At 42.7% G+C, this 11,855-nt stretch overlaps 1 protein-coding gene across 1 annotated transcript; it reads left to right on the plus strand.

The window, feature by feature from the left end:
- The first annotated feature begins 235 nt into the window (after window positions 1-235).
- CD180 (CD180 molecule) lies at window positions 236-11,565 on the plus strand. The gene is made up of 3 exons (XM_006268068.3): window positions 236-627; window positions 5,933-6,099; window positions 6,871-11,565. The coding sequence occupies exons 1-3, from the start codon at window positions 538-540 to the stop codon at window positions 8,600-8,602; spliced, it is 1,989 nt and encodes a 662-aa protein (XP_006268130.3). The 5' UTR covers window positions 236-537; the 3' UTR covers window positions 8,603-11,565.
- The last annotated feature ends 290 nt before the right edge of the window (window positions 11,566-11,855 follow it).

The raw sequence follows: 11,855 nt of genomic DNA on the forward strand, positions 1-11,855 counted from the left end.
GGCTTGATCCTTTCATAAATGTTAAGAAACACCATAAGAAACACAGCAAAACATCACCAGGTATTCTTTACAGAATTTCACTCGCATTTAATTGTAGGGTCATAACAAGCAAAAATCCCAACCCACACCAGCATCCCAACAATTTTTTTTGTTTCTAGGAGCCTGTTGCTCTGTCTTCTCTTTTACACAGAGGTAACTTACTCCACTGACTTCAGTTGAGCTGTCCTGGATTTACACTGATGTGAAGATAGGTATTTCTTGACTAGACCACTCACCCTGCCTTTTTAGATCAGCTCTTAAGGCACTAGACATACTACTGAATGGTCTTTTGCAATATTTAAAAAACAGAACTTCCTCCTTCCATCTGAGACTATTATTTCACTGGCACTGAAGTTGAGAAAGTTATCCATTTTTTTAAAAATTTCCTCCTGTTTCAATTTGTCTGGCTCTGCTGCCTGGGCTCTGTTATTCTGTTTTGCTTTCAGTAAGAGAAGATATAACAAGATCATCAGAGTTGAGAACTCATCTAATTCCTTAATGGCTTGTTGTTTATACCCTTTGATTTTGATGGGGTTTTTCTCTGTTAGCTGTGAAGTATCTCAGCCTGTAGATGGGATGTGCACTGAGGTGAGTGATAGCTATTTGTCTCTCTTGGGGCAGAGAAGTTGTCTACATAGAGAATCAATAATTAATCTTTGCTTGAATACTTGTGTGCCTACAGCTGATCAGTTTAAAGTGCTAAAAGATTTTTCTTTGGGGGACTCTGAACTAAAGCAGGTGTTCTGAGACGCTGTGACATTGCTCATGCTCTCTCTCTCTCACTCCCACACTCACTCAGTCACCCACACACCATCTTTTTGCATGCCTGAGAGCCTTTGGCACCTGCCAGAAACTGACTGTGTTTTTTACATTTCATAATGCTTTGGGGATGTTGAACTCTCATAGGCATGTTTACAGCAAGGTATCAGAGTTGGAAAGAGATGGGGTATTAAGAGTTGGTCTCTTAACCTCTTACTGTGCACCAGTTCACATGGGCAGGGTGGTTGTTCTTCATTGCTAGTGGGTACACACATCTGGGTAAGGATGCTATTCCACAGAAGAGCAGCAATACATTAAAAGGAAATATTAGGAGTCCCTGAATTCTTTTGGTGTTTTGGGTCTTAAGACCCCAAGACATTTAATTACATGGTGAATGGGACCAAAGAAACATTTTTTCCCCCCAGGTTCTTTAAGTGAAAGGAGGAGAAAGTACTGAAAGTGGCATGTTAGTCCACATGCAGTAGAGGCTTATAACAGATTCCTCACTATACAAGTTTTACAACTTCTGTACTTGTCACTATTGTGAGTGCCTCAATAGTCAAGGATGACAGCGTAACTCTGGTGTGTTCAAGTGCACTGAGTGTGTAGATGCCTGTGCAGAGTAAGCACATTTTGTCACATAATTTGCAGTGCCTTTCACAAAGTCAGGCAGCTACTGCTGATTCACCTTTCTCCTTGGTCAGTTTTCCTGCCCAAGAGTATTTAATTCTACAGAACTGCACCACAGGGATTACTTTTTGACCACTTCATGCCCAGAAGTTTAAGGATTAACAGTTCTTGTAATATGGCGTGAGATAGGATGATGCAAACACTAGTCATGTTTCTATTTGTGGCTAAACATATCCATTTCTTAATCTTGCTAAACTATGTCTCAATACTATATTCACTGTATTCTAAGATGAAGTTCCCCTCCCTGCATTTAACATGGAGAAAAAGCATGACTGACTGGTGCCTCCCAAGACTGGGGGGGGGGAGGGGCACAATTTGTGGGCAGCAGCATGGCAAGCATCAACCACCTGCAGAAGCCAGCGTCAGCAATTGGGGGGGGGCGGAGATAAGTGGCAACCTCCCGCAGAAGCAGGCGGCAGTGTCCAACCTCAGGGGGGGCACATGCCTCTGCCCATGCCCCACCATAAGTCACCTATGGGAAAAAGCCCCTTGTCTTAGGGTTGTGTGCAAGGGTAGAGGCTGCCTCCCCCACCCCCTGCCATTTACCCCCTGCAGCCTCTTCCTCTCCAATTCCACCCCATGCAGCCTCTGCTCCCCCCATCTGCCCCACACCCTTCCCCTCTTACCTTTGTTCTGTGCCAGCAAGCTCCATCCATGCTGCAGCCTTGGGAACTGAACCCAGCCTCAGCACAGTCCCTAGGAGTGGCACACTGGCCATACGACTGCTACAGGGACTGAGCTGGGGCTATGCTCAGTGCCCCAGGCTACAATGCGGACAGAGACTGCTGGCATAAAACAAAAATAAAGAGGAGGATGGGGGAGCAGTGGCTGGGAGAAGGGGAAGGGAGGAAGCAGAGGCTGGGGGAGGGACAGGAGAAGGAGCAGAGGGGGAAGGGGGAACCCAAGGATGTGGGATGGGGGGTAGAGGTAGCAGTGGTGTGTGTGAGGGGGTGGAAATGAATGAAAAATAGCCCTCAAATAATTATATTCGATACATGGGAAATTATAAACTATTTATAAATTGTCCATGTATAGAATCTGATTATTGGGGGGGTCATCTTATATTCAGGGTCATATTAATTTTTAGTAAATATGGTAATATCTTATGGCTTATTAATAGTTCTAAAGTTTATATTTTCATCTTCCTTATCAATATTGAATATATTGGGTCATTTAAGGCCTGTATCATACAGTTCCCTACAGTTTGCATCATTGTAGGATTTAGAACTTGCTCATTTGGAAATTATTCTTGTGATTTAATTCTAGGATGGGGTGGGCAATTATTTTAGGCAGAGGGCTGCTTACTGAATTTTGGCAAGCTGTTGAGGGCCACATGGGTAACCCCCCACTGACAGGTGATCCGACCCCTGGCCGCCATCTTGGGACTAGAAGTCCCGCCTCCTAACCCCTGACCTTTGCCACCTGAAGTCCCTCCCCTTAGCCCCCAGAAATACTCCTTTCAGCAAGGGGCTTTGCCATCTCAGAACCAAAAAAAATACCAAATTATATTCTAAAAAGAGATCTACAACATTCATTAATTTGATTTCAAAAAATGTGTGTGTCCTGATTTACATGCATTTCCTGCCAGCTCCCCCTGGGTCCTACTGTCCCTGTCTCCTGTCATCTTTGACAGGCAGCCAGGAGCAGATAAATATTAATTTTCTAAATTTTTTAGGGGCCCCACGGGCTGGATAGAATAGCCTGGCAGGCCAAATCCAACCCGTGGGCCATATTTTGCCTGCCCCTGTTCTAGGAGTTACTGATTTGCTGTCTCATTGCATCATTCTTCTTCTGAGTGATTGTTCCCATACATATTCCACTGTAGGGGTGTACTTGAGCGCAAAGGTTTTGGTACCCCTCTGACACTAGTGCACCCTGCCTTTCCTTGTGCTTTACTCCAAGGGCATGAAAAACAGTGCGTGCTTCCTGCATCGCATTTCCTCTCAACCCCCTCTCTGCCACAGACTGTGTCTGCTGTCTTCTCTGCAATTCCTCTATTTCTTTTTGTAACAAAGACCAGTCCCAGGGGTGGCTGTGACCATGCCCTCCCCCCCGCCCCCGGTGGTTATTCAGCCCTTGCTTTATCCTGAGCCTCTCCTTCTGTTCATCTGCCATGCCTTGATGTACTTATACCTTTAAGGAAAGGGAGGTTGTCCCAAGAATTCCCAAGTGAGTTCTTATCCTGTCCTATTCCTTGGTCCAAGTCTGTTCTGGTTCTGACCCTGAAGCCACCCTGCTCCCATCTCCATGTGACTCCCAGGTACTTATGTGATTCCTTTCTGGGCACGGGACACTCCTGGTGACCCCCACACACTAGACCTGCTCTGGTCCCAATCCCATTCTCCTCCTGGGTACTTAGTCTCTCCTGGGCACCAGACCTCCCTGGTCACCCCCAGGCACCAGACTCTCTCTGATCCCATCTCCGTTCTACTCTCAGGTACCTAGACCCATACTGGTCCTTTCTCCACCTTTCACCAAGGCTCTGGCCTTGCTTCCAGGCTTCTGGCCTGCTCTGCCCTGGTCCTGGGCTTCAGCCCTACTCCCAGGCCTGTTGGGACCTCCCCCTCCCCTTAGTTACTCCAAAATCTCCAGATGTTACCACAGGCTGTAATCTCCTAGGTGTTATTCAGGAGCTGAAGCCATCCTGCTCAGGAGATGTTCTCTCAGCAGCCTCCAGGGACCAACTACCTACCCAGCTCAGGGCCTGAGCTTATATACACTATAAGCACAGCCCCCTTCTGGGTCGCATGGCTCCTGATAATCTCTTACCACCTGCAGCCTGCCTGCTCTTAAAGTAGCAGAAGCACCAAGCCTCCTGCTATACTTCTGCATGGTATGCCATTTGTGTAGTTGTGAATTTTACAGTTATGACTGTATTGCTTTCCCTTTTCTGCCTGTTCAAATTACAATAAAAATGAAAAAAAAATGACCCAAGTTGTATATAAAACTTCTATCCAGCTTCAACCAACTTGTGTTCCCTCTCTCAAATATAGAATTAAGTCTTTGCACAATTCCTGTTATATTAAAACTCACCAGCAGAAAATTTATAGGACAGGAAATTTCCAAAAAGATATCCTCTCTCCTTTAAGTTGAATTTAGTTGTAATTTAGTCCCCTCAGAGACAGAGTAGTCTTTTCTGAAGGTTCCTTTAATAATAAGGCCTTTTCTTTTTAAGAGGAAGGTTTGTCATTTGGAAAATGGAGCAATTCTATCATTTCTCTTTGGCAGCCATTCCTTGGATATTGATTGCTGTCCACTCATGCATATCAGCCTGTTTGCTTAGACAATGAATGGGGATTTGAGGCCTAAAACAAAATTTGACTTTTAACACACATCTCTTTCACTCAGGCTGGTACAGACTGGTCTACTGAGGACTGGACTTCTTAGCATTTAAACACCTTGCATTTTGACTGAGCACCATCTTCTGGACTGTCTCTTAGAAAGACTAGTCAGATATGTTAATGAATTCCTATAAGTTGAATAATTTTATTTATGTGCATAAAGAGATAGATTGTTCCATTTCCACTTGGACTTCAATTATTTTGAAGTTTTTTCCCCCCAGTTTCAATTTATCAGATCTTTTTACCCAGTTATAGCTAACTACTCTGACTATCCTCCTCCCTTACACTATTCAGAGTATAAACACCTCTCACGTCCTTTTAGTTTGAACATTTTTTATTGTATTGAACTAATTTAGCAACTTCAGAACAGCACTTTTTTTCCTTTGATTTGCAAGCTCTTCATAGTTCTTAGGGCTTAGTTTAGATGGAATCTTATTACAAAACTCCCAGTCTACATATTCAAAATTTAAGAGTACCTTCCATAAATATTTTATTGGGAATTAATAATTCACACCAAACAAGCAAACCTACATATACATGTTAGCTTTGATAAACTAAACTTCACAAAAGATCCAAGCTTCTGGTTTTCAGAAATACACTCCATATAGTCCCAGAATCCCCCGTTTCAAATTCTGCATTAAGGTTTCATAAAACTCACTCTTGTACATTGCTGATAGGTTCCTGTTCTGTTCTCCAGCTGCTACTATGCCCTACTTTCACTTTGTGCCCCTGCAGAACTCAGCAGTTTGCTTTTAAATTGAACACAGTTTTCTTCACCGCCAGCCATCTAGGTCTCTGTGGATTAATGGCTCCTCTCTCTCTCTCTCTCTCTCATAGTCACATCACTGCCTAGGCATTTAAGTTCTTGCTATTTTGTTTTAAAGTACAATGTTGCCATAGGTTCTCTCTCTATTTCAAAGTTTTTGGAACATAGTAAGATGCAGATGGCATTATACCAGTGCTTTAAGACAGGATATTGTCTTTTTCATTTTGATTGATTTCTTTTTTAAGATGATTTTTGGGTAAATTGTGTATTTTGGAGTTATGTAATTACACGCATAAAACATTGATGCTTAAGAATTTAAATAATATAATTTCCACAGGTCACAGCCAACAAAAATTATAGTTGTGAAGGGTTAGGACTGACAGAGATTCCTGAAACGCTTCCAGCCACGACAGAAAATCTTGACTTCAGCTTTAACTTGCTTTCTTCCCTTCAGAATACAACTTTCAACATGCTAAAGTATCTGGAATATTTAGATTTAACAAGGTACTGTAGATTTTTTCCACTTTCATTGATTATGTAAGCCATTACTTACCTTTTATCTGCCATCCTTTAGAGGCCTTGTTTCAGTCATTTAAAAGTATACCATGACAGTCATAATCATGTCAAAACTGTAGTGACATTTACCCACAACTAATACTTTGTTTTATCAAACATGGATTCTGACTGTCTTGAAAATATAGAGGCTTCCCCTTTACAACTTCGAGTTATTGGGCCATTTGTATTACAATGATTAGTCTCATCTATGAAAGTCTCATCTATGTATTTATACTAACCCCCAAGAAATCTGGTGTAGCAATAGCAAACTTCTCTTACTGCCCTTATGATTAACACATTTGTGAAGTGAGGGCAAAATAAAATTTTAGCTTTGTGAGAAAACCTTACTCTTATAGGAGTAAGACTGCCTTCCTTATTCAACATAATGACAATGGAAAGAGTCTTTACATGATGTTCATGCACAACTTGCAATACATTGATTTTCATACCCAGTCAGGACAGCTTTCACTTCTCCTTATGTCCTGTTCCCTCTTGAGAACTGCTTCCTCTGTTGGACTCCAGAGTGGAAGAACAGGAGCTTGTGAGTATCAGCCATGTTCTAACAGCAAACCAAGTCATAGCTTTTAATATGAGCCACGGGTCACACAGTCTTTCTATATACATGCAATTATTGAATTTGGAGGATAGATTTTAAATAACCATGTAATGTTGGGAATATTTTGAGACATGTTAATGTTGGCGTATACTGCTCTTTTCAAGGTGTCAAATCAACTGGGTGTATGAAGGTGCCTTTCAGAGCAATACCCGACTGAACACAATTGTATTGACTGGAAATCTACTCATGTTTCTGTCTGATGCTGCATTTGTTGGCCCCAAGTCTCTGAAGCATCTCATCTTAACGCAGACAGGTCTCAGCACCTTATCTTTTATTCCAATGAAGAATCTGCATAATTTAGAGACTTTTACCTTGGGCAGCAATCACATCTCCTCACTGCAACTTCCTTTGAATTTTCCAACCAGAAACCTCAAACACCTTGATTTTCAAATGAATAACATTAAAAGAATAATGACAAAAGATGTAGCCATCCTGCAGCAATCCCATAATTTAACTCTCATCCTGAAAGGCAATGATATGACATACATTGAAGATGGGGCTTTCCAGTCCACATTCTTCTACAGTGTGGACTTTGGAGGTTGCATTGACATCTCTGTAGTATTATCAGGTATGCAAGGTTCCCAAACCCACATTCTTAAGCTGGAGACATTTGAAGATGTAGAGGATGGGCTTCCCACAAGTCCGGCCATGCTACAAGGCCTGTGTAATATTTCTGTGAAGGATGTCAACCTACAGAAACGACACTTCCAATATCTGAGTTCTACCACATTTCAATGTCTGACCAAACTCCAAAGCCTGGATCTAACTTACACCTACCTCAAGGCATTACCTCCTAACATGACTGTCATGAACACACTGAAGGAATTAATCCTTAGTAAGAATTCTTTTCAGTATATTTGCAACATTAGTTCTGCTACCTTCCCTTCCCTTACCCATCTTTATATTAAAAAAAATTCTGTGAGACTGGACTTTGGCTCTGGCTGTTTGGAAAATCTGTCAAAGCTTCAACACCTAGATTTAAGCAACAGTTATATAGCAAGCATAGACTGTTGCAGCCAACATCTGAAAGGCCTGAGCAGATTACAGCACCTGAATCTGAGCTACAATGAGAAGCTCCATCTCAAAAATATACCCTTTCAGGAATGTGGTAACCTAGAACTCCTGGATTTAGCTTTTACACTTCTTCATATAGATACTCCCTCTGGACCTTTCCAAAATCTGCATCACTTGCGTGTCCTGAACCTCTCTTACTCCTCTGTTAATACAAGCATTCAGGGCCTCTTACAGGGACTGAAAAACCTTGTCCTGTTGAACTTTAGTGGAAATAAGTTTGAGTCAGGGAGCATTCTGAATGGCAACCTGTTTCAGCAGGCACCCAGTTTAGAGGTGTTAATTTTATCATCCTGTGAACTCACAGCTATACAAGACGAAGCATTTCACACCCTCAGGAAACTAAAGCATGCTGATCTGAGCTACAACAAACTTACTACATTCAACACAGAGGCATTTTTCAATCTCAAGAGCCTGTATCTCAATTTTGCTAATAACAAGATTCATATCATACCACGTGATATGTTAACTATCCTATCTGGCCAGAGCATAATCAATTTAAGTTACAATCCACTGGAATGCACCTGCTCTAATATTGACTTATTAACATGGTACAAGCAGAATATGGATAAAATTGAAGACCTCAAAGGAACAGTGTGTTCTGAACCAGCATCTCTAGCAGGTGTTCAGCTGTCCACTGTTACACTGTCCTGTGGGATCAGCATTACAGAAGTAGTTTTGATTGTGATGTTCTTGATATTGATTGTTGTTATACTTGTGATTTTGAGGGCATGCATTTTAAAGAGAAACTACCAGCAAATGTAAACTTGCAAGGGATTGGTGACAGTAATATTCCACACAAAAGAGAAGATATAAAGGCAGGTTATGAAGAAAGGACCATTTTTCTACTTGTTATTTTGAATCTGGACTGTAATTCTCTTGACATTAGTATTACATACTTCTCATTACAATTTTTAGGAACTAATTACTACATTATCCTCCAACCCATGTCCACTGAGAGAGGATGGGAGTGGGCTCTCTCTGCCTGCAGAAGTATAGACAAGTAAGCTAGGGATTGTAAGTTAGCTCGGACATATGCTGCAAACCTGGATGCTCACGTTGCTGACAGCTCTTGCACAGTGTTGTTCTGGGTAATGGACTTATCTAGTGAGCTCTGCCAAAACACAAAGACTTGTCGTTACTTAATTACACTGTATTAAAGAGCTTTTTTCTATATCACGGATTACAAACACTGAGGAACAGTATTTAGAGTTAACATTTCTACTTGGCCAAAAGACCAAGAAGTACTTTCTGTGTCTCATGCTGCTAGAATGCAAGTGGTTTTGCACCATTGCTTCAATAACAAGCTCACCCTGATGTAGAGAAACAATCTCCTCTAAGGCTATGCACCATTTTATCTCCACAGAAGCATTATACACTGTACCTAATCTTGGTCTGCCTAGAGCAAAGGCTCCCAGCTGTGAGAAAACAATGTTGCATTTACTCAGTGAAGAGCTAGTCTCTTGAAATACTTTCGATATGGATTTCAAACTGTGTTTCAGCTATTGCCTCAAAGGCTTTTTCTGACAATTCCCTGCATAATAAATTACCTACCTTAGATTTTAAAGGTCACCCCTAGGTCAGAGAACTCTCACTCTGAGCTTGAGGAAAGAAGAATACATTTTTTTAAAGGAAATACTTTTTATCTGCTGCAGTGGAAAGCACATGTGGCTGTTGACAGTCCAAAAATGGAGTTCTGTTGTTCTTCAAAATGTTTGTAAGCCACATACACAATTGGAAATATAATATACAGCCTCCAACTCTGAGCAACTTTGTTGATCAACCGTTCTTCATGGTTTTTCTCATGGAGCTTGACATGAATGCATATTGTCTGTTTCCCAAAACTGGGTGCTCAGGGAAGCAACAGGCAAAGAACTCAGTCACAAGCGAGCATGCCACAATGTATATATAGCGTGGGAAAGCACTGTGGTAACATATGTCAACTGCTTAGCTCCAGACCATGTGTACCAACTACTTGATTCTGGAAGGGACCCACAAATTTTAATGATTCCACTGTCAGCACTTCATTCCATCATACATCATCTACCCTGGATTATGCAATGCCTCATCATCTTGAAAGGGGAAGTTCAGGCTCAAACCTTACCCAGTCCGAATACAATTCCTCTACCAACGTACAGTTCTCTACCAGAGGTGCTGGTTGTAGGCAGGTTGGTCTAAGGATGTTGGCAGACAAAGTTCTTGGAATAAATCTGATATCTTTTATTAGATCAACTAAAATAGTTGGGAAAATTCTTCTTTGCAAGCTTATAGGTACACACAACCTTCTTCAGGCAGAGGATGTGTCTGCAGGTGTTTTGTGCTTTTTCTGGATGAGACAGAAGCCAGTATGCAAGAATGCAGGTCAGTGAAAATACAAATGTGTGGCAATGGATTTTTCCAACTATGTTAGTTGGTCTAACAAAAGATACCATATTTAGCCAAAGTACCCAAAGAATTTTCTGCCAATTCTCTACCTAACATTTAAACTCTAGACAATTCCCTAGGGTATGAAGATCCCAACATCCTTTAGTTAGTCTACTCAAAAACAAAAAAGGGAAAGTGAAACATTGAAAGTGTTCGGTATCTTAACAGGAAATAAGACTGCGTGTCCATGTGTGAACATACATACTTACACGATTTCTTCTCACTGGGAAATATGTGCTTTCCTAACTGCATGGTCTCACACCCATCTCCGTTATCATAGCACCTAATGAAGTAGGCTGTCATTTACCAAAGTTTCTCCCTCTGAATGAATTAGGTTTTTAAGATGACATCCTGCCCTGCAATTACATGGTCTCAACTGTTATTTTCAAAACACCTTGGTCTGCCCATTTTATGTCCTCTTGGATTTAATTCACAGTGTGCCTTCAGAATAGCATGTTTGCTTTCATTTATATTTCCTGTAGTATGCAATTCATGGGATGTCACACAGATAATAAAGGTGAACTGAATATATTGGCCATTAGCACAGAATTGCTAAATGTAGGGATTGGACATCCTTCCTTCTGAAGGAATGGTTTTATATGAATGCAGTGAATCACAACAAACTAGATCATATATTCAGACAGTCAGGCTAGGGACAAAAGTTACACGTTAACCAGTTTAAGTAATCAGAAATGGGTTTAAAACTGTAACAGAATTTAAGTCAGTGCACATAAACCAGTTTCAAAATGGCCAAAACTGGTTTAAGATAAACCTGGTTGAATGTCAGACTTAACTGATTTGGGTCAAATTGGTTTGTGGAACTTCTGTCCCAGACCCTTTCCTGGTTTAAGTTAAATCAAAGTCCCCCAGTATCCCAGCGTGCTGTGCAGCCCTGGGGTGTGCTCTGTGCTCCAAAGGAACAGGGCTGGCCCCACCTCCAGCTGCCAGCAAGGACTTATCCATCCCCAGCAGCCAGGAGAAGGGTGGATTTCCCTACCTCCCTTGGGGAGAGGGGAAAAATTCCTCCTCTCTCAGCCCAGCTTTAGACCCCCAGCTGGGCCGTGCCTGGTACAGGGGGTGGGAAGCCCTTAATGGGGGCATTTTCCCCACCCCACTCTCTCCTCAGCCGGTCTGCTGGCCAAGCAGGAGGTGTGGCTGGGTGATCGGCCTGGCTCCCAGCTGCGGGAAAGCCTATAGTGGGGACTTCATCCCCCACCTGAGCTGGGAGCCAGCCTGATCACCTGGCTATACCCCTTGCTCAGCCGGCAAGCCAGTGTGGAAGGTACAGCCCGGCTCAAGGTCCAAAGCCAGGATGGGGGCAGGGGGTGGGGTGGGGAGGGGGGGGGAAGTGGGGCAGGCTTGGCTGGCAGGCTAGCTGAAGAGGGAGTGGGGGTGGGGGGAACAGCTCCCACTGAGGGCTTTCCCATCCCTGCACCTGGCACAGCCCACCTGGGGATCCCCCCCAACTCCTTCCTCAGCTGGCTGCTGGCCAAGGAAGCAGCATGGCCAGGAGACCAGCCCAGCTCCTGGCTCCAGGTGGGAGGGGGTGGAGAACCACCATGCTGGGGGTTCCCCCCACTTCTCCCACACCAGG

This window comes from Alligator mississippiensis, chromosome 3 (genome assembly GCF_030867095.1).
Source record: "Alligator mississippiensis isolate rAllMis1 chromosome 3, rAllMis1, whole genome shotgun sequence".
In the NCBI taxonomy this organism is placed as follows: domain Eukaryota; kingdom Metazoa; phylum Chordata; order Crocodylia; family Alligatoridae; genus Alligator; species Alligator mississippiensis.

Bases quoted from the DNA above. Each gene is read 5' to 3' on its own strand.
- CD180 (XM_006268068.3), top strand. From the start codon at position 538: ATGGCTTGTTGTTTATACCCTTTGATTTTGATGGGGTTTTTCTCTGTT. The intron at 628-5,932 runs GTGAGTGATAGC...TAATTTCCACAG, and splicing joins TAGATGGGATGTGCACTGAG to GTCACAGCCAACAAAAATTA. The intron at 6,100-6,870 runs GTACTGTAGATT...GCTCTTTTCAAG, and splicing joins GAATATTTAGATTTAACAAG to GTGTCAAATCAACTGGGTGT.